The 24,426-nt window shown below is 40.2% G+C and overlaps 1 protein-coding gene across 1 annotated transcript; it reads left to right on the top strand.

Moving 5' to 3' along the window:
* The first annotated feature begins 449 nt into the window (after positions 1–449).
* On the top strand, positions 450–23,701 carry LOC136875371 (chitinase-like protein EN03). Its single transcript, XM_067148924.2, has 6 exons — positions 450–780; positions 8,376–8,626; positions 12,060–12,192; positions 14,720–14,892; positions 20,130–20,319; positions 23,178–23,701. The coding sequence occupies exons 1-6, from the start codon at positions 465–467 to the stop codon at positions 23,621–23,623; spliced, it is 1,509 nt and encodes a 502-aa protein (XP_067005025.1). The 5' UTR covers positions 450–464; the 3' UTR covers positions 23,624–23,701.
* The last annotated feature ends 725 nt before the right edge of the window (positions 23,702–24,426 follow it).

Genomic DNA, 24,426 nt, shown 5'->3' with positions numbered 1-24,426 from the left:
CTCCTCCGCTCACTTTCTGACAACACAACTTTCTCTTATCACCAATCATTGAGCTTAGAAATCAGGACGGTCAGATTCTATCGTCAAAGGTTCAATATTAAGCAACTTACATCAAAGAATATGCCAGGCTCCATGGCTAAATAGTTAGCGTGCTGGCCTTTGGCCACAGGTGTCCCGGGTTTGATTACCGGCAGGGTCGGGAATTTTGACTTTAATTGGTTAATTTCGCTGGCACGGGGGCTGAGCGTATGTGTCGTCTTCATCATCATTTCATCCTCCTACGGGCGTCAAATCAAAAGACCTGCATCTGGCGAGCCGAACTTGTCCTCGGACACTCCCATTTTATTAGTTATATAGACGCCATTTCATTTTTCATCAAAGAATATTCTTCTTGTTCTTAATCACAAGTGCCGTGGCTTAGTATTTCTCCGACAACATCGTTCATAGAGGTATTTTCAGGCACAATGACGATAGGTCGAATTTCAGCAGGTAAGGAGAAATGTTTGGAGGAGTGGTACGTGGGAAAGAGAAGCACATACCCACGATCGCCATTGGCCGAACACAAGAGCGGACTGGGCAGGCATCTTACTTTCCGCACTCGGTTCACTTCACTTCCAGTCGTCAAGAGGAGAGGAATTAGAAAGCGATCTACCGTTGCCCGTATAAACATGGGCGTCCAATGGTTACTGTTGTGTGTGGTGGCCATCGTTGGCCTCCCAAAACAAACGACAGCTAACAGAGTGTTGTGCTACTATGACAGCCGATCTTTCTACAGGGAAGGTAAGTGAGCAACTATTAAATAATAAAAATTCGAAAGCATAAAATGTGAACATTAGACCACATATTGGTACCGTGATCCTGATTGCAGCTGGTAGACTTATAGTACGATTTCCAATTATAAAGTATTAACCTTTTTTTTTTCACAATATGCTTTACGTCGCACCGACACAGGTTTTATGGCGACGATAGGATATGAAAGGGCTAGGAGTAGGCGGGAAGCGGTCGTGGCCTTAATTAAGGTAGGCCTACAGCCCTAGCATTTGCCTGGTGTGAAAATGGGAAACCACGGAAAACCATCTTCAGGGCTGCCGACAACGGGGTTCGAACCCACTATCTCCCAAATGAAAGCTCACAGCTGCGCGACCCTAACCGCACGGTTCGGTGCGACGAAAAACAAATTTTAAAAAATATACTATATTATAGTGATCATAAACGAAGAATACTTAAAGGTACCGGTATATACGAGATTTGCTGAGATCCTGTGCCTGTATTAGTTTAAGTACAGTACGGTATATGTAGTTATTTGACAAGCAGTTACATCCACTTCTCACTGGGTCTGAGATATTGAGGATTGATAATCACGTTGTCTTTCCCCTTAAAACAACAATCACCGAGAGTCTTAGTCATTAAGAGTTCCAGTCGTATGTTTAGTGTAATATCGGGTGTGAAAGCACTCCATGAAAATGCTATTTCACTACAGAGTTTTCGGAATTCAGTTAAGGTATTTGACTTACATACACTCACAGAGAATACGATGTCCCATGCCTAAGAGAAACACACGGGAGGAAACGTGCTATCTCTTTCATTATTACAACGTGTAGTCTAGTAGACAAAGTTAGAAGGATCAGGCTGATTTCGATGTCAGAATGGGAAACAAAACCGGAGGTTATTTGAAGGTGGTTGTTTGTCCAACTCTTGTCCCGTTTTCCAACGGGGTCGGGTATGAGGTGAGATGAATCTGTCGTGGCGGGTTTTTACGACCGGATGCCTTTCCTGACGTCAACCTCATCAGAGATGAGATGAAATGAATGACGTGATATATATGATAGTAGGGAGAGGGTGAAAGCCGGTGCCGGCATATAGCCTACTCCTGTCGAATAGCACCAAGGGGTATGCTCAAGGCTTAACGTCTCCATCCGACGGATCACCATCAATCCTCACTCCATATGAGCACTGCGGAGAGGTTTGGAATTTAATCCAGGATTTTGCCACGCAATCTAGTGATTAGAAACTGTATACCACCATCTCCCCTACCCTGCCGGCCAACATTCTGATGGTGAAAATGTTTTCGACCAACGGGATTCGAACCGGCTAACCTAGGTGTCGGACCGTTTTAGACTTCAGCGCCTCAACGATCATGGCCACCAGGCGGGCTTGAAGGTTATTTGAAAGTTAGTTTGAAAAAATGAAAAATGAAGCTAATAGAAAAAGTAGATACTTTCGATTTCAGTGCAAGTATGGAAATAAATACTTTGAATTAATCCCTCTTGTAGTCGTTAGCGAGATTAGCTGCCACCCCCGGAGGCCCGGGTTCGATTTCCGGCTCTGCCACGAAATTTGAAAAATAGTCCGAGGACTGGAACAGGGTCCACTCAGCCTCGGGAGGTCAACTGAGTACAGGTGGGTTCGATTCCCACCTCAGCCATCCTCGAAGTGGTTTTGCGTGGTTTCCCATTTCTCCTGTAGGCAAATGCCGAGGTGCCTAACTTACGGCCACGGCCGCTTCCTTCCATCTTCCTTGTCTATACCTTCCAATCGCTTCCCCTCCGTCCACAAGGCCCCTGTTTAGCATAGCAGGTGAAGCCGTCTGGACGAGGTACTGGTCCTCCCCCTAGTTGTATGCGGCCCAATGTCTCGCGATCCCTTGAGGCGATAGAGGTAGGATCCCTCGAGTCCGAGGGAAAATCCGACCTGGAGGGTAAACAGATTAAGAAAGAAAGAAAGAAAGAAAGAAAGAAAGAAAGAAAGAAAAAAGAAAGAAAGAAAGAAAGAAAGAAAGAGAATTAATCCCTCAACTGCAAAGTAATTTGTTGGTACTCTTTGGAAGAACTGGGTTTCACCCTGGCAATAGATAAGTGATGGCTGACTTCATAAGTACTTTGTATATCACTGAATTCCGAAAAAGTCTTTAAAGAATGGACTGACATTGATTGAATTCTCGATTATGAAGATATGCAACTGCACTGCAACGAAGTGGAATCTACCTGGAAACGGATAGAAGTGTATGAATTCAGAATATACGAATTAGATAAAAACCTTGAGACGTTATTAGAAGAAATAATCCGAAGAATAGATAATAGGGGTGAGGTGGTGCAGCTCTACTGAGGCACCTCCAAGTACTTTTCTAACCACACACCAGCCGAGGCACAACCGATTTTTGAAACTGTTTCATTTTTAACATTTGCTTTGCATCACATCGACACAGATAGGTGTCTTACAGCGATGAAGGTACAGCCAGGTGTGAAAATGGAAAACCATCTTCAGGGTTGCCGACAGTGGGGTTCGAACCTACTATCTCCCGAATGCAAGCTGATAGCTACGTGACCCAAACTTCCTCAATTTTTTAAATGAAAAGGCATGTTCTTGTGATTAAGTAAAACTAGAGGTCCCATAGCAACAGTCCTTCAAGGCACCCGAAATGACAAGTAGCATGTAAACAAAAAGTGGTTGCTAGCCAGGAATATTTTGGATGGGCCTACGGGTAAAGACCAGATCTATCAATATTGTAGAACAAAGCGTAACAAACGGAATGACTCTGATATTATTGCAATCCTTAGCTCACGCTGAAAGAGAACATAATAAATATAGAAGAAAAGCAAATGTGGGGAGTATGGTATGAAAATTACAGCTTCAGAGACAATGTCAATGCTGGTAGGGAAAAGACGAATGAAGATCGCTGTTGAAAATCTATTGACAACAATCTCACGTGGCTGTTAATAACCTCGTGCAGACCCTCCAATGAGGGTGGACGGCGTCCGTCGTGTATAGGAAATTGCGCAATAGTTTAGCGAAACGCAGAGTTGTAGAAGTGTTGGGGACGACCCATTATGTTACCGGCACAAGCCGAGCCTTTCTAAATGGATGTAACAATAATAATAATAATAATGGTGTAGTGGTTAGCGTGATTAGCTGCCACCCCCCGGAGGTCCGGGTTCGATTCCCGGCTCTGCCACGAAATTTGAAAAGTGGTACGAGGGCTGGAACAGGATCCACTCAGCCTCGGGAGGTCAACCGACTAGATGGGGGATAAATTCCCTCCTCAGCTATCCTCAAAGTAGTTTTCCATAGTTTCTCACTTCTCCTCTAGGCAAATGCCAGGATGGTACCTAATTTAAGGCCAATGCCGCTTCCTTCTCTCTTCCTTGTCTATCCTTTCCAATCTTCCCATCCCCCATCAAGGCCCCTGTTCAGCTTAGCAGGTGAGGCCTCCTTCCCAGTTTTATCCCCCTGACCCAAAGTTTCACACTCCAGGAGACTGCCCTTGAGACGGTAGAGGCGGGGCCCTCGCTGAGTCCGAGGGAAAAACTGACCCTGGAGGGTAAACAGATTAGGCAAGAAAGAAATAATAATAATAATAATAATAATAATAATAATAATAATAATAATAATAATAATATTTTCTCAACGTTCCTTCAATTGTTATGGATTTGTCTCAGATGCATTCTTTAACATGCTGGAAGTTGCATTTAAATGCTATCATATGCTACTGACTTTAGCTGGGATCGAACCCGCTTTCCTTGGAAGAGGACAACGGCCAATCGACTGCACCAATAAGGTCAGCAGCAGTGATCAGAAATTATGAAACAGAGCTATTAGTGACCCAATGAATCATAATCTAGACTGAGTAGGCAAAAAGAGAGCCTCTTTGCATGATAGAAGGTATTTCCTTAACCATTACCATACTAACATAAATTATTTAGATTCATTGTAGAAGGAAACGAGTGAACATTAGGAAAATAAAATTTGGTCAGAGAATAAATATAGGTACAAATCAAAATTATAAGCTAGACAGGACTAAAGCAAAAAGTACTCACTGCCCCTGTAAAACATTAATGAGGCTTCTGTGATGAGAGTTTTCACTTTAAGAGGGTACGGGAGGATGACGATAATCCACAGCCCATTTCCAGTCATTCGACCGGGTCAGGAATGGAATAAACCCCCATCTAGCAGCGAGGATAGGAAATGTACCGGCTGTCGAAGCCTGTCGCAATCCTCTGGGGCAATGATGAATGACTATCAGATGAAATGAAATGATGTTGGAGAGTGTTGCTGGAATGAGTGATGACAAGGAAAAGTGGAGTATCCAGAGAAAAACCTGCCCCACCTTAACTTTGTCCAGCACAAATCTCACATGGAGTGACCAAGATTTGAACCACGGAACCCAGCGGTGAGAGGCCAATGTGCTGCAGGAGTGATGGAGGTGGAACGGGAGGAATGGGCAGTAATTATCTTAATATGTTTATATATCGTTGATTCAAAGAAGGCTCTATGAATGGATGACAAGAGAAAAGCAACCGAAAGTAGGTACTTGGGCTACATGTTTACTGTTGTAAGGGCAACTAGGCAACCATTTCCTCACAACAAGTGAAATGAGGAGAGGTCTGATCCTTCATAGAATGAGGGTATCGGCAAAAGGGTGTGAAAATGAAAGACGTCCCAGGCACACAAACCTAATACCATCGGAGTCGAAAGAGAAGAAGAATTGTCCAGGGGACTTAGATCGGAAAGATCCGGATACAAGCAGGTGGAATAAATGGTAGACTCAACTGGGTACCCTGTGGTCACTAACTTACGTTCCCAAGATAAAAATGTTATTGGCTTACAGTCCACAAATTAACGGTTTTTGGAGGAGCCGAGCCGGAATTTTGTCCCGCATTCTTTTACATGTCAATAACTCTATCATCAAGGCTGATGTATTTGAGCAGTTTGAAATAACACCGACTAATACTAATAATCCTCTTTAATTGCAAATGATTTTAGCGATAGTGGAATTTTGTGTTCATAGGCTAACCTTGAGGGTGGAGGCAGTAGAATCCATCGATAATATCACAGGCAACTCAACATTTCTGCCTGCCAGAGCCTGTCTATTTAGACACGAAGATCTTTTCAAGTTTGTTGTTTCCACAGTGAGCTGTCGTTTGTTTATCCTACTCCGTGTTTCTATGTTTCTATATATGATTTAATAGCATAATTGTAGGAAGGGGCCTCATTCACCTTTGTTACAAAAATAACTGATATGTTATGTAATAATTTTTAACATAAAATTTAATACTAGATGCATAATTTGGTAGTCATCACACAAGACTTGATTCATTTGAACAGAATAAGTATAGACTTCAGATATTTATATTGCAAATCCAGAATCAGTATAATTTGACACATATGACTAGACTAAAACTATAGGCAACAAACTAAAGCAACTGAATAATTACCATGATATTTGATTTGCAAGTTCCAAACTATTCTTCCAATACACAAGGCAAATAACTGACACCTGCTCCTCTGAATACAATACCAGAGTTACACAGTTAAGTCATGACATTATTTGTACTTTACAGTCTTCCTCTAACCCAGCCATCATTGCTGCTCCTTAGGCCCAGTTGCACAGCTACATTATCTTCCTCTTCCTTTCTCCACCCTCCATCATTTTTTCCCACTCCAGGTTTCTTCTTCTTGATCTCCTCTTTACTGACTCAATCTACCATCTTTTAGGCCTCCCTCTCACTCCCTTTCCCACAAACTTCATCACCGCCATCTGTTTTGGTATTTTTTCCTCCTCCATCCTGTTTACATGTCCAAACCATCTTAGTTTACTCCTATCAGTTCTCTTATTTAGGTTCTCCATTCCAACCTCCTTTCTTGCATCTTCTTCTACTTTTTAGGTACTGGCTTGAATTCTACTCTCCTCCCTACTTGTCACTGTCCAGGTCTCAGCTACATTTTGTGCATTCTCTCCTTATTCCAGACAAGGTCTCTTACACTCAGGTAGAATCCATTGCCCTCTTGCTAATCTCCATGTCCAGTCTTGTATTCGCTCCCTACGTATTTGAAACTGTCAACAATTTCAAGGCTATGACCACCAATTTTCAAATGCCTTTCACCCCTTGATATCACCATGGTGTTGCTTTTCTCTCCTGATTTTCATACTATACAGCATCAAGTTGTTCTTGTACTTGTTTTATAACAAGCAGTGTAAATGATGGACTTGACTTAACTTGTACTGTTCTGTGTTTTAATCTAGGGAACGATCAAATCTGAGTCTACCTCTTGTTCTCCTTCCTCCAACCTTAGCCTCATCATCCACTTGAGCATGCTTCCCTCTTCCATTCCCAGAGCACGTCTAAACCATCTCAGCTTATTTCCTTTAAATTCTGCTGGAAAGCCTTCCAGCACTGATTTCCCTCCTTACATCCTCATTTCTTACTCTATCCTTTTTTTGACCATCTCAAAAATTTCATCTCCTTGGTCTGGATATTACTCTCCTGTCCTTTCGTCAGTGTCCGGGTCTCTGTTGGACTATTGCGTGTTTCTGTGGTGATTGGTGGTGTAACATGTTGTGTGCATATGAAGAGGAAAGGATTCGGACAATATAAAGTGACCAGATGTTCAACCTTTTGTCCTGGTCTCCTGAGAGGTTTTGTTGGGATGCCAATTTGTTCCGTATTGTTGGAAAACGCAAGTCATCTTATGTTTATAGTAAATAGGTAAAGAGTCATATACACAGCTGTGTTATTTCATTAAATAATGTAATAATTTTGACTTATGTTTATAGTAAACAGATATGCAGGCCTATGGTTTTTCCATTTGCATTACCAGTTAAAAATGAAATAATAAATACACACAATGTTGTACGATTAAAGGGATGTTAGGGTTGCGAAGTTCTGACTATTGCTATGCGTCCCGCTGTCAGATTAGAGAAAATATGATCACATTAACAAATCAAACACCCAGTCCCCAAGTCAACGGAATTAATTGTACGTATTAAAATGCGCAGCCCGGCCAGGAATGGAACCCGGGACCCTCTGGTGATGGTCACTGTTCAGCAGAGTCTGCTGCATATGTCAGTATGGGGCAATAATAAAAATTATACATCACCGCTTCACACTTCCTTCTTCAAGATCAAGTTCCTCACAGTCAAATAAAATGCATTTTCCAGTTGTATTTTTTCACTGATCTCTAGGTCCAATCCTGGATCAGTTACTTGCCAAGTATTTCAAGCTTTCCACAATTTCAAGGTCTTGTCCCCAGTGTTTACAGCACTTTTTCTTCCAGTCAGCACCACGCTTATTTTCATTCCATATTTAGCAGTATGCCCACTGAATATATCCAGTTGATTCTGTTTCCTCTCTATTTGCTCCCCAGACCACCAATATCATCACCTTCCACTCTGTGTCACCATATTTCATTTGTCTCCTTCCAAATTTTTATCCATTACCATTATGAACAGCATACTTTCCTACCATTGTTCAGTTAAGAGAACATAATGATGTAATAAATTTCAAAGAAAGTATGTTGGTAAGATGTTCTTTATAGCACACCTTGTTTGCCTTGCAATGTCTCCTAAAAATGAAATTTGTTTTTGTGTTCTTCCGAAGGACCTGGAAAAATGTTGCCAGCTGATATTGAACCCAGTTTGACTTATTGCACACACCTTATTTATGGCTATGCTAAAGTTGATGCCTCCAACTACCATGTTGGAGCTCTGGACGAGCAGCTGGATCTAGACTCAGGAAAAGGCAACTACCGAGCCATCACAACCCTGAAGAAACGACATCCTGGACTGTCTGTTCTACTCTCAGTTGGAGGAGGAGCAGATGTAGATGAACCAGAGAAATATTTGAAACTGGTAACTGTTACATAAACCTATAAATTCAATATAAGATCCGCATAAATTTGCAGTATGGCTATCTACTACAAATTACCAGTTCAACCAGTGCTGGATCTAGGGAGGGAGGTGTCAATTCTCGCATTAATGTTTTTTAAACTAAAAATTGTTTTAATATGACTACATGGATATTAACAGGCTTATAAAATAAAAATCAGCAGTTGTTTAATGGTACCAAAATTACATTACATTCACAGAAAATGTAGTGATTAATGGACAAGTTCTTATGAACAATTATATACTTTATGCTCAACAATGCCGAAATACAAATATTATATGCCAGAAAACTGAAACTTAATGAGGCTCATTACAGTTCAAGTATCATTATGATACAGGTTCTCCACCAATCAGAGTTCAGATTTTCATTATGATACAACTGTTTGACCAATTAGGTAAGGATAGCATTGCACCTGCACTCAATGCACTAGCTTTGCAAGGATAGCACCGCACTAGCTTCGCACTTGTTCCCAAAACCAAACATGTCGGAGACACATATTAACATCCATGCACCTCACAACCACACGGCACATTCCCGTAAATTCACTTCACCAACTGTACAATAAACAATTCGTATTTGAAATAAAAGCTAGGTTATGATAACGTTCTATCAAAGCTTTGAAAACGTATGACATTGTGAAGATCTCTGATCCACTCACAGAAAATCAATAACCCAGCGCATGATCTCTGTTCAGTAAACTCAACTGCCAAGTGACATCTCGACGAAATTTATGAATATTTAAAAAATGGAGTTATAATTATCGTTGAGCATAAACAATTGTATGCAACTCGCCTATAATGGTAATTAAGACACTCAGATGGAAATTATAAGAATTAAGGAAAAGGCCACTATAAACATGTTATAAAGAATAATGTAGAAAATAACCACACAATTGTTATTAAAAAAAATTTTAACTACTAAAATTATAAATAACAATTATCAATTGTTAACTTCATTTCTCCCCCCCCCCCCAAAAAAAATCAATAAAAAGTTTGTCTGGAATTCTTTATTAATTTTTTTCAGCAATGTGACACCCATGCATAGCCCAGCACTGATTTAATAGATTCATTTTTTCACACGGTCACATTTTTAAAATTCATTAAAAAACAACTACTAAGCCTAGCAGCAACTGCGCAGTATCACAAAGCAGCTCTACTTCGGTCAGCCCATCCCCCCACAAGATCCAGCATTGAGTTTAACAATACCATTTGATTATTTATTTCCCTATTTTCTTCACTTTCATGGCACATCTGTTTTAAATGAAAGAAGAGGTCATTACACATTTTTCAGCACTTCCCTGGATAACTGTTAAGTTATACAAGCAACTCATTTGAAATCTTGAAAGCCAAGATAAAAATTTATGAGAATAATTCTTACTCAAGTACTTTATTTTATTATTTTTATAATTCAGTAGGAAAGACAATTATGAGACATTCTTAGAGTAATTCAGAAACAATCATTTCGGGAGAAAAACATCTAAAGAGAGGAAACAGACATATCAACAGCTATTAATATAAGAAGGTGAATATGTAGTTAGCTTAATGCATGTGCCAGAATCTGTATAGTTATAAATTCCACGACTGCCTTCTTATATTCTGTACTGTAGTGATTTTAGTGGGAACTTAAATCATAATATCACATACAGCCTCTGGAAAATGGCAAGTCATGACCAGCTTTATCATAATTATATGAAAACTGGGTAAATTCTCCTAAGTTGAAACGTGAAATAAATGACATTTTCTTTCCAACTAAACAAGTTTTTTGATAAAAAGAATTACCCAAAACTCAACTTAAGACCACTCGTTGGTCAGCTGTGTTGTGTCTGTTAGTAAGGCAAGGTATAATGGAACACCCAAAATAGAAGCTGTCAACTCTTAACGATAGGTGGCTGTCTACAATTAACGACTGATGGTAAACTTGAGGACAATCTCAAAGAGTGGCTATTGAAACAAATAAATATTCCAACAACTTTTAGTCTCACAGGAGAAGGCTTGCACTTAAACAGAGTCTTCCGGTACCCAGCTACTAGTGATTTAACGTCCGGCTCCATGGCTAAATGGTTAGCGTGCTGGCCTTTGGTCACAGGGGTCCCGGGTTCGATTCCTAGCAGGGTCGGGAATTTTAACCTTAATTGGTTAATTTCGCTGGCACGGGGGCTGGGTGTACGTGTCATCTTCATCATCATTTCATCCTCATCACGACGCACAGGTCACCTACGGGTGTCAAATCAAAAGACCTGCATCTGGCGAGCCGAACATGTCCTCGGACACTCCCGGCACTAAAAGCCATACGCCATTTCAGTGATTTAACATCTCACTAACTCAGATTTTTCAGTAATGATGGGATGGGAAAGGCCAAGGACCATAGTCTTCTTTCACTGCAGCATTTCTTGCAACACATGGATCATTAACTGCATAATTAAACCAAGAAATTTATGAAGTATTAAGAAGCGATTATTTATGAATTTTAAGACAAAACACACAACACGAATACCTATGAAATCCATCCATTTATTGCCCTTGTGGTCCAATGTATGATGCTCAATTCAATAAAACTTCTTTGCTCTACCTATTCAAAGACAGGTATACATTTTCAACATTTCCGAAGTATATGACCGCCACATGCAGCACCATGTAAAAATATACCTTTCAATATCTAACACTTGCATGTGATATATTTCTTCACTGTCATTATTAATGTTATTCCGTGTGCTCATGGCTGCTCACTAGCATGGGGCTGTACAGATAAGAATGTTGGCGGATGACAACAAATACACCATATAGCTCAGTATACCCCCAAAGTGATGCATAAACATGCAGTAATAGAAAAACACTGAATCATCTAAAGTCAACTGCTGCAGTGAACACTACATCAAAGTCAGTCGACAAAAGTTGACTGCTGCAGTGAGAGTTATAATTTGCCTAGTGTGAAAATGGTAAACCACAGAAAACCTGCTGCTGATAGTTGGATTTTAACCCACTATATCCTGAATGAAGTGCAATAATTACACAGGGCTTACCATTACATGTGATAAACTTCATGTTAAACTCCATACTGACGATGATTCACTTTTGCCCAGTAACTGCAGTACTATTTATCCGAAAAGAAGACTGCACACTGAACATACGCCCCCACCAACATAAAGAGAAATAACTTCCACTCGATCATCAGACTGTCTGAACATAGTTTACCTTATGGTAGGTGAACTGTTGAAATATCTCACAACGCAACTACAATTCTCACTGCTCGCTCAGAATAAAACAGCTTTCTATTAGGCAACTGTTTGAGCATATATTATCCTCTTTTGTTTTCTTTTCAGCCTTCTATCATTTTCTTCATACAATATACAAATTATGTCTGGTCAATTCTAATACCAGATTGTCTTTCTTTTATCAGCTGGAGGAGTCTGACCGGCGTTCAGCATTCATCAGTTCTGCCAAGACTCTAATGAAACAGTATGGTTTTGATGGCCTAGACCTGGCGTGGGAATTCCCAGGAATGAAAAAGAAGAAAGACCGTGGAACTCTGGGTAAGGTGATCCTTTGTTTCACCCTAAATAATGTTTGAGTTCCTTTTTGGTGGAGATATTTCCACGTTGAAAGTTCAGTATAAACTAAGTGTCTTGATGTGTTGTACTAATACAAGGGTTGATTTTGAAGTTTTGGCAACTACTTTATTTATTCATACACAGCATACATACATGCATAGTGGCTCCTTCATCTTAGGGATTAGATCAAAGTAACAGGGGCTTAAATCCGGAGCGTATGGGGGTGATAGAGAACTCCCCCACCCTAGCCCCAGCGAGAACAATTCAGACACAACTCATGCTGTGTGTGCTCTAGCGCTGTCATACAGAATGATGGGTGGATTATCTATGAAGTGTTGCTGTTTCCTTCTCAGAGCTGCTCGCAGATTGTTTTGCAACAAAAATTAACAGTAGTAAGTTGCATTAACGGTCTGGCCTGGGGGAATGGTATGTGTTAAGATCACACCTTCCCAATCATAGGCAAGAATCAGCATTGCCGTCACACTGGTGGGAGCCTGCCAAACCGATTTGTTTCATGGTGACCCGTGATGATACCACTCTTTTGACTGATGTTTCAGCTGTGGTTTGTAAGACTTTGCCCAGGTATCATAAATGGCAATGATACACCGTAAGCCCTCTTCTTCGCGCTCGTAACACTGCAAGTGCGTACAAGTAGCATCATATAGTAGCCATTTCTACATGTCTGTTAACTCATGCAGAATCCATTGTGATGCAATTTTCCCCATATTCAGGCAGTCCTTCAGAATGTGAAGCACAGGGAATGCGCCAGTCCTGTATCTTGCACTAAGTCATGAAACGTTGCATTCCAATTGCTCCCCACGAACACGGACATGGTTTGTACATGTTCGTCACTTACTGGTTAGCTGCCTCTGTGGATCAGCGGTAGAGTGTCGGCCTCCGGATCCCAAGATAGCGGGTTCAAACCCGGCAGAGGTAGTCGGATTTTTGAAGGGCAGAAAAAAGTCCATTCGACACTCCATGTCGTACGATGTTGGCATGTAAAAGATCTCTGGTGACACATTTGGTGTTTACCCGACAAAATTAATTAAATCTCAGCCATAGACGCCCAAGAGAGTTTCGGTTTACTCGGTCTGCCATCTAGCGGGGGCCTAGAGTGAAACGGAACGTCGAAATTGACGAGCAGACAGCCAGATGGCGTCAAATTGAAATGTTTGCACACGGTAGCTGAGGCCATACAATTATTATTATTACTTACTGGTTGGTAACCAGATCAAGGCATGTCCAACGCATGTTTGCGTCCTTGTCGGAAGGCTGCAACCCACCTTGCTAACATTGTGTAAGGTAAACACAGTTGCACCGTACACGTCTCGCAATCCTTGGTAACACTGCAATGCCGTATGACTTCTAGTACTCTTGATTTTTAACCAGCTTCTCTGTTCAAACTTGGAAAACATCACAACTGTCTTTCATGAGCGCTTGCTCACAACTGCGCATCTTCACCTGGCCACTGTGAATGGATGTGGAGAGGAAAGAGTGAGTCATATGCTCTGAGGGAGGGGGTGCAGGTCAGCAACCTTTGATAAGAATGACAAAGTCTGGCACCGTTGTACGGCTGCACTGGAGCATCGTTGCCAAACCTTAAAAACCAACCTATGTATTATTGAAATGTTAGCCTTTAAGGAATTTGCATATTTTTTGGTGAAATTAACTAGAAATCAAAAAATATTGCATTCAAACCTTGTACAAAACCTTGCATTATAAGGAGAACTGGCGAGGCTGATCTGAATTCTCCATCACATCAAAAACTAATGGTACTTGTATCAGCTTGCCATACGTTGTTGGTATCAACGTGAAACATTACCACCTTCTCCTTCCCCTCCTCCTTCTCTTCTACTTTCCTCAAAATCTGCCTCAACCTAATTCTGGATAAGACTCTACCCTGGTTCCCTTTCCTCCACATACTTTCCTCACATGTCTAATGATGGAATTCCCCATGACTAGAGCCTCAACCAAGATACAAAAGTTGAAAACTAGAAAAGCGGTTGGAATTGATCAGATTTCTGGGGATATACTAAAGATAATGGGTTGGGAGTTAGTACCACATCTGAAGTACTTATTTGACTATTGTTTGGATGAAGACTTGGGAGAAAGAAGAAGAGCTGCTCGACTAAGTGGTATGCAATACCAATAATAATGGACTTACCAAGGGAGATGTTCAATAAATTTCCAATTTCTTTGATTTCATTTAAGGAAAGGCTAGGAAAACAACACATAGGGAATCTACCACCTGGGCGACTGCCCTAAATGCAGATCAGTAGTGACTGATTGAGTGATTAGCGACTTTTTGAACCCATGCTGCAATACATTTAATTTTGCAGGCTTTAAATATTTGAACTGAGAAAAACAGGACTGTTCAGCTGACAGCAAGTTTGACAGTTCTGAAGTTTCAAAAGAGAATTCATCATTGCATATTCTATAAGAAAATGATTGACTCACAACCTCAAAAAGCACACTTCATCAATAAATAGAAATACCTTATTTGTTTCAGGTTCATTGTGGCACGGCATTAAGAAAACATTCGGCTATGCTCACAGCCATAAAGACGAGAAAGCCGAGGAACATCGTGAGGGCTTCACTAAATTAGTAAAGGATTTGCAGAAATCTCTCAAACCTGACAACCTCCTTCTGACTGCAACAGTTCTGCCCAATGTCAATGAATCGGTTTGTAAAACCCAATTTCTTAAACTGGTTCTTCTCTTCTGTTTAGCACATTACATTTAAAGTTGAATCAGGCCATGGATAGAAAGAATAGGGGGAACACAACATTGGACGACGGAGACACGGACAATCTACATCCATATCTTCTCATATCTTCAGTCTTGATGCGGGAAGAGTAGAACAAAAAGAAAGACAGAAAGGGGAATATAAAGGCTAGGAAGATCGGACAAACATACAAGGAGAAAAGGAAGCCAATGGGCCAACATAAGTAATGGCAAGTGAAAAAACAAGTCAAGTATATAGAAAGAAAGGAATGGAACATGAACACCCTACATTTCCAACATGAAGACCCAAGACTCCTGATGAAGCTGGGAATATGCTTGTCGAGGGCTGAGAAGAGCAGGGTGGTCGGAAACAACGTAAACCGTGTACACGAGCGTTAGAAGGTTGGTCAAACTGATAAATAATTTGAAAAAGATAATTCAATATCTCGTACCGTTGTCATTTTATCAGCCTCTCAATTTAGCCAATCAGATCGCTTTGAGATGCAGTGTTGCTAAATTTGCACATGACTGAAGACCGGCTTGGGGATTTAAACTCAGAGCTCCAAGTACACTTCGGTGACACCCACTGTTAGGCCCTCAAGCCCGTTTTAAGTCACATGGAGATTTAGCAACATCGCCTCGTAAAGTGATCGATCGGCTAACTTCAGAAGCTGATAAAATAAGAAAGGTGCGAGGTATCGTATTATTCTTTTTCAAATTAATTACCAGTACGACCAACCCTCTAATGCTCGTGCTCCAGGTTCACATTGTTTTCTTGACCAACCTGTATATGTGGAGATTATCATTGTCCTTCCGTCGTTTCCGACACCTGAGGCATCATTCAGTTTATCAATGTTTCTATCTTTATATTCACAACTTGATTTGTCATTTATTTGTTCATTTCCATTCCTTGTAGACTTGGATTGCCTGAGACTGTCACCACTAGAAACAAATATTAAAAGTAGAGTTTTCAAAGGAAATATGTACATTGCAGCAATGCTCATAGAGATGGCTATAGGACTGATGATGTTCTGTTGCTCCCTCTTCCCATGCTGATCTCCCATTATGTTTGTCTTTTTATGTTCCTATCTCTATATAAAACTTGACTTGACACTTGGGATTCTTTCTCCTGTATTCCTAATTTTTTACGAGCCGTATTTCTTCCCTTTTCCTCTATTTATCCTGCACTTCCTGAATTACGACTGAAGATCTGTCAAGAGTGTTGAACGTGCTCCTCTGATGAAGCAAAGAAACAGAAAGGAGCTCAGTGGAGCTGAAAAGAGATGGACGTAGAAATGGGATTGAAGATGTGGAGGTCAAAGCAATGTTTAAAGGCTTTGTGGATCTGTCGGCAGTCTACGTTTTTAATACTGACCTGATACTTGGTTTTTAAGTGAAAAGGAATCGATCAAATGAAGTGCAGTAATAATGAAAAAAAAAAAATGAAACTGCGAAGGGTCTCAGAGAGCCTACGTCACAAGTCCTATGTCGATCAAGTGCCTCAGTAACAAGTTGCACATGCTAAATGATTGTCCCATCTATGGTGAGCATTATTAAGACAGAGGAAGCAACAGAAAGAGAAGACAAGGACAATCTTCATTCCTCATCATTTTCACTTCTTCTAAATCCCTGTTGCTGCTTCCTACCTTCACCTGGAAGCAGAGCTGCCAACTTTTAGAAATCAAAAATAGGAAGATATTTTTAATTCTTGGATTTCATCAAATATATTGCACCATGGTCTAAGTGAAAAAAGGACAGGATAAAAGGCATACATATCTACAGTTACAATGTGAATTGACCATTAAATTTAAAATCTTAAACTAAAAAAACATAAAAAGGTTTACAAGAAAAGGTACCTAATGACTCTCATTTATGACACATACATACGAATAATAATATTTATACCATACCAACACACGCAACAAAATGCATAGTTCCTTTATTAGACTGTAAAATGAACGGAAATGAAATGGCAAATGGCTTTTAGGGCTGGGAGTGTCCGAGGACAAGGTCGGCTCGCCAGGTGCAGGTCTTTTGATTTGACTCCCGTAGGCGACCTGCGTGGCGAGATGGGGATGAAATGAAGATGAAGACGACACATACACCCAGACCTCGTGCCAGCGAAATTAACCAATGATGGTTAAAATTCCAAACCCTGCTGGGAATCGAACCGGGGACCCCTTGACCGAAGGCCAGCCTGCTAACCATTTAGCCATGGAGCCGGACAAATGAACGGAAATTTAATTTTATAGGTATCTCTGAACACTTGGAGATAACGTTTGTTATGTTTTTTGGCCACAATCTGAAAAGAAAATACCAGAAGCTGTCACCGACACAACTCCCTGAAACACACGCAACTCATAAGAATGAATAAAAATGCACTGAAATATGCGAAACGCCCACATACAAAACAGATCGCTGTGTCTCACAGATTATTAAGATATGACAGGGGGAAGAGCACAGAACGCGCGGTCTACAATTCCAACGAAATTACGCACAGAAACGGTGTTAATAACGCACAAATCACACAACAACAAACTCATTCTTTCATCCTGATTAACTGAGTCGCTAGTGTGCGTTAAGACTCCCTTACTTGTAGGACGATTGCCATCCCAAATCCCCAGCCGTAAAGCACACACACTGCTGTAGCGAGCAGAAACACAATACACGAAGGTGACGGATGATACAGTTGCAAAATAAAGCATCAATTTTTTAAATTTAAATTTTATTTTATTATTATTATTTTCTAGTTGCTTTACGTCGCACCGACGCAGATAGGTCTTATGGCGACGATGGGACAAGGAAGGACTAGGAGTGGCAAGGAAGCGACCGTGGCCTTAATTAAGGTACAGCCCCAGCATTTGCCTGGTGTGAAAATGGGAAACCACGGAAAACCATTTTCAGGGCTGCTGACAGTGGGGTTCGAACCTACTATCTCCTGAATACTGGATACTGACTGCACTTAAGTGACTGCAGCTATCGAGCTCGGTAAGCATCAAATAAATACGCTTGAAAATGAGACTGGGTAAATTACACAAGCACATAAGGATTTATCCTTTATCCTAGGAGAAGAGTATTGACCGTACTGGAGGTTATATTGGTCAAAAATAGGAGAATTAAAAATAAATTGAAAAACCGGAAGACAAGTTAAAAAACGGAAAGTTTCTGGGTAAATCGGAAGGATTTGCAGGCATCGGCACTCAATGAGGGGACATCTTGACACATCTTCTATCTTGATGTGGGAAATGTCAGATAATAAGAAAAACAGATAAAGAAGGCAAAATAACCCTTCTTTAATATTACCAGAGTAGATAGATAGGTATAATTTATTTTACCTGGCAAACTTATGGGCACTTGACCCTGTCACACTCAGTACACTAGTAACATAAAATCTGAATCTAATTCCTACACTACCATACTTTTTTTTAAAATCTAGTATACTGCATAATATACAAAATATAAAATACAATAATGATCTAATACATCTGTACGAATTAACAGAAATAATAACAATATTAACACTGATGCTTTCATGGCCCGTAATTTTAGAGGTGAAACTCTACATTTTACAGAGAACTTTGCTCTGCGTCTAGACTGTTCACAAGGAAGTTTTCTACATTATTAGTAATAGTAATGAGGATGTTTCCAGTCATTAATGTCACACTAACGCAGTGAAGGTTTTCAGTGAGGAAAGGGCTAGGAATGGGAAGCAAGCGGCAGGTACAGTCCCAACATTTGCCTGGTGTAAAAATGGGAAACTTCAGGGCTACCGACAGTGGAATTCGAACACAAGCTCAGAGCTACGAGACCCTAACTGCATGGCCAACTCACTCGGTAATAATAATAACAACAACAACCACCTTGATAATTGTACTGTAATTTATAATCTAATGTTAAAAAGGAATCACAGCTAAGTAATACTACCACGATTTAGTTTAATTTTAGAAATGATGATGACGATGATAAACTTTACTTCAGCTTATCCCAGTATTTCTAGGATCACTGCAGACATGCAGGTTCATTTTGGTTTTGACCAGGGTTTTAAGGCTGAATGCCCTTCCTGACACCATGTGTTTTTGAGATGAAAATCTCAATCCAGGATCGACCGGGATTCGAATCTCGGCCTTCCAGGTGGGAAGCCAGCAGCTAAGCTGGTGAACTAACCATGCCCCCATGGTGATGATGGTAGTAATAATATGAGGTCAAGAATGAAGCAAAAGAAGTCATTTTACAAGTTCATTCCATGGAGATATTTTGAGCACATTTGTTTAAAACTTCCATGGTTCAATATTCTGATTTCCAGTGGAAGGAGGTTCCATTCATGGCCACACCAGTTACTGAGTTGCTGTAGGTTGAAGATCTGAGTTAACACAGTATCGTATTCAGCGTTCTGGTATTTTTATCATGATGTTCTGAAAGGCTATGAAATTGCTGCAGGGGAAGTGTTTGCTGCAATGTTGTCAAGGTATCTTCGAGGTGTAGCAACCGAGGTCAACATAAGACCGGGTAAAGTTATCAGAGAAATTCAAATTACATATGAATCTCACACAGGTATTCTTTGCCCATTGTCATTTTTCTTGGAGTTCTGTTTTTGTATAAACAACATCACAAGACACATAGATTGATGTGGGCATGGGAACGCCACCGTTGGACTCTCGACATAAAGTAAAAGGTCGCCTGGACAGATGAGTCGAGGTACCAGTTGGTACACACTGAAGGTGGGGTAAGAGAGCATCGCCAACAGGGCAGAGTTCAGGCTGGTGGTATTGGGCCTGTTCACATGGGGTGAAATGGGGGCCCTGGAAGACCCACCAATGAGACAGATCATGTCCACCCATCTGTTCACTTCCAGTACCTACAGCATGACAATGCACCGAGCCATAGCTCCTGAACTGTGGCCAATTCGTTCGATGAACACTCCGTGGATATGAGGATGCTTGTCTAACTCCCAAAGTCAACCTGCCTCAATCCTATCGCACACGAACAGGATGCGATGCGCGCACCCTGGACTCTCGATGCATTGTGCGAGGCTGTGCAGTGGTCACTCCAACACTTGCAGTGTGTTGTGGAGACTATGTCACACTACATCACAACCATCATCCAGACAAAATGGGTGCTACACACTACTGTCTAATTATCTCTGATTCAACTGCTCGTAAGTGTATAAAGCTTAGCATCACTTATTTTGTATTGCAGCTCTACTATGAAGCCAAGGAAATTCCCAAGTATGTGGACTTCATTAATCTCATGACATTTGATTTTAAAACTCCTGAGCGCAACAGCGATGAAGCAGACTATCCCGCCGCCCTTTATCCAGGCGGAGGCAGAGATGCAGAGTCCACGGCTGATGGCAATATCAGATGGTGGCTGGAGCAAGGTGTTTCAGGTAAGGTTTATTGCCCAAATTCTTTCAGTTATTCATTTTTCTGCTTTTAACAAATCAATAAATCACAAACTGAAGTCCAAGGAACACAATAAGTTCAATTGTAAAGATGGAATTCTTCTTGTTTCACAGTCTCGAGGCTGATAGCTATAATGATTCATCTTCCCTGTGGATAGCCACTGCACCTGAGAAAAGTGTACCTGTACATGCTTACTAATAGTTGTGTTCATCTCCTCCGTTTTCACCTTGCTCAGATTTCTTTCCTCACATTTGTCTTGTTTATTATGGTTTTGGGCTGAAATTAGCAAAAACATGTTCTTTTATTGATCTAGTATTTTTATCTATTTCTCAATTATTCAAATCTCTTGTTCTTGGTGGGTTGCTTAATAATATATATATCACAGTCCAAGGAGAGGAAATCAAAACCTTGAGATTTGCCGATGATATTGTTATTTTATCTGAGACTGCAGAAGATCTCGAGAAGTTGCTGAATGGTATGGACGAAGTTTTGGGTAAGGAGTACAAGATGAAAATAAACAAGTCCAAAACAAAAATAATGGAGTGCAGTCGAACGAAGGCAGGTGATGTAGGAAATATTAGATTAGGAAACGAAGTCTTAAAGTAAGTAGATGAATATTGTTACTTGGGTAGTAAAATAACTAACGATGGCAGAAGTAAGGAGGACATAAAATGCAGACTAGCACAAGCAAGGAAGAGCTTTCTTAAGAAAAGAAATTTGCTCACTTCAAACATTGATATCGGAATTAGAAAGATGTTTTTGAAGACTTTCGTGTGGAGCAAGGCATTGTATGGAAATGAAACATGGACGATAACTGGCTCAGAAAGAAAGAGAATAGAAGCTTTTGAAATGTGGTGTTACAGAAGAATGCTGAAGGTGAGATGGATAGATCGAATCACGAATGAAGAGATACTGAATCAAATTGGTGAGAGGAGATCGATTTGGCTAAATTTGAAGAGAAGAAGAGATAGAATGATAGGACACATCTTAAGACACCCAGGACTTGTTCAGTTGGTTTTTGAAGGAAGTGTAGGTGGTAAGAACGGTAGGGGTAGACCAAGGTATGAATATGACAAGCAGATTAGAGCAGATGTAGGATGCAATAGTTACATAGAAATGAAAAGGTTAGCACAGGATAGGGTGGCATGGAGAGCTGCATCAAACCAGTCTATGGACTGATGACTCAAACAACAACAACAACAACAACAACATATATATATATAGTATTGACTAGGAGGATTAAAAAAGTTTTTGTACAATTTTGTAAGAAGCTCAACCATCATTACGGATTTAACATGAGATTCATAGTCTGTAAAGCTTAATTTTATTTGCTTTCCAGCAATACAAACCATTTCTATGATGAATTGATTTTATTTCCAATTGCAGCTTGAGTGTGCTTGGGGATTGCTGTAATTACCTAGGTTTTAATATAAGGAAAGATCTTCACTGGGGTAATCACATAAATGGGATTGTAAATAAAGGGTACAAATCTGAAGGTATTTAGGGGTTGTAGTAAGGATGTAAAGGAGAGGGCATACAAGTCTCTGGTAGACAACTAGAGTATGGTTCCAGTGTATGGGTCCCTGATCAGGATTACCTGATTCAAGAACTGGAAAAAATCCAAAGTAAAGCAGCTCGATTTGTTCTGGATGATTTCCGACAAAAGAGTAGTGTTATGAAAATCTTGCAGAGTTTGGGCTGGGAAGACTTGGGAGAAAAGAGGCGAGCTGCTCTACTAAGTGGTATGTTCTGAGCTGTCAGTGGAGAGATGGCATGGAATGACATCAGGACATGAATAAGTTTGAGTGGTGTTTTTAAAACTAGGAAAGATCACAATATGAAGATAAAGCTGGAATTCAAGAGGACAAATTGGGGCAAATATTTGTTTATACGAAGAGGAGTTAGGGACTGGAATAAATTACCAAGGCAGGCGTTCATTAAATTTCCAATTTCTTTGAAATCATTTGAAAAGGCTAGGAAAACAACAGATAGGGAATCTGCCACTTGGGCGACTGCACTAAATGCAGATCAGTAGTGACATTGATTGGTTGACTGATTGAGTGATTGAAAGAAATATATGAGTCACAGGTACAAATTTATTTCCATTTACTGTGGGTGCTGAGCTGCAGATTGCATTTCAAAATGTGTGCGAATGATACTTCAATAAGCAATCATGTTAAATACAAAAAAGAAGTGTCTATGAACCTTAACAATATGGTAAGTCATCATAGAATCGCTTGGAACATTAAAGTTAAATCATACTATTATTCCAGGGGATCTGAATCCATCACTCCACAGTCAGAGCTTCTATGTACTAAGATATTATATGCCAGTGTACATATATTTTTATTATGGTTTTATACCTTCTACTAACATATATACAGGCTGAGAAAGGGCTAAGACTGGGAAAGTAGCGCCAGTGGACTTAATAATAAAGGCCTGTTGCCCAGTGTGAAAATAGAAAAGCATAGAAAATCATCTTTCAATGGTGTGTATCAAACCCTCCATAGTTGCACAACTCATACCATGTAGCAAACTTGCTCTGTAATTTCTCTGCCCTATATATCAACAAAATTATAAAAGATTAAAAGATTCCTAGGATGTATTCTGTTCTACTGGTGGAACTAGTAAAAAACATACAATAGAAAGGGAAATAAATTAGAATTTTTCATATCATTTCTGAAGACAAATATTTAATTAAAAATTAATGGACGGTTCATAAGTTTCTCTTCCCTTCTACAATATTCCCATAATCCTGTATACATATTATGACTGCACCCAAATATTTGTTCATAATATAGTGTACCAATTGAAGAGTTAATTGAAACATTCAATATTTCAGGGAGCAAGATCATTATGGGTATTCCCACATTTGCACGAACATGGAAACTGACAGCTGAGAGCAAAATCTCAGGTGTACCTCCCACACCAGCAGATGGTCCTGGAGAAGAAGGACCTTACACCAAGACTCCTGGACTGATGTCCTATGCAGAAATTTGTATTGCAATCAATCCTGTCACTAAGGGTACAACTCACACACTACGCAGAGTCACTGATCCTTCCAACAAACTGGGATCTTATGGATTTAGACTTCCAGACTCAGCAACTTCTGAAGGAGGAGTATGGGCAGCTTATGAGGATCCTGATACAGCTGGTTACAAAGCAGCATACACAAAAACTAAATCTTTGGGTGGAATAGCAGTATGGGATGTGTCTTTAGATGACTTCAGAGGTGTATGTACCGGTGATAAGTTCCCTATCATACGAGCAGCAAAAGCACATCTATAAAATATACTTGTATCAAATTCAATCATCACCAAACTGTTCATATAAAGACTTACAGCCAATAAAATCTGTAAAAACAAACTGGTTTTATTTTTGGATGAATATCTGTATATTTTTATCAAAAAACCCTTCTCCCATAACAATATGCAGAAACAATCTTCCAAAAAGCAACAGTAAATTTAAATATACAGTACACTAGCATCCATTAAGAATACTTAGTCATTACAGCTTATAAATGTTTCCAAGAAGGATTATATAATGCAGTAAGACATTGATTATCTGAACGTCAATTATCTGAACTCAATTTTTTTCCCCTTCTTCATTATTGTTACAATAATGTTCTCTCTGTCACTCTCTAACAGTACAGTTATGGGATTACACCAGACCCTCATATTCCAATCTGTCAATCATCTAACACTAATTACATTTCAGCTTGGTCAATAGTTTGGAGAAGCCTCTAAGAAACAGGTACAGTTCTACACCGTATACTGATTACTTGACTTCAATAAATTCTTACAAAATTTCCAGTTTTATTGTTGTTGTTTTTTTCATTCTGCTTCACATCGCACACAGATAGGTCTTATGGCAACGATGGGATACGAAAGGGCTAGGAATGAGAAGGAAGCAACTATGGGTTAATTAAGGTACAGCCCAAGCACATGCCTGGTGTGGAAATGGACAACTCCAGAAAACCATCTTCAGGGCTGCTGACAGTGGGGATCAAACTCATTATCTCCTGAATGCAAGCTCACAGCTGTGCAACCCCAACCCCATGGCCAACTCACTCGGAACGCTACTTTTAGTCA

This window comes from Anabrus simplex, chromosome 6 (genome assembly GCF_040414725.1).
Source record: "Anabrus simplex isolate iqAnaSimp1 chromosome 6, ASM4041472v1, whole genome shotgun sequence".
NCBI lineage: Eukaryota > Metazoa > Arthropoda > Insecta > Orthoptera > Tettigoniidae > Anabrus > Anabrus simplex.
This window is presented reverse-complemented; position numbering and strand designations above follow the sequence as displayed.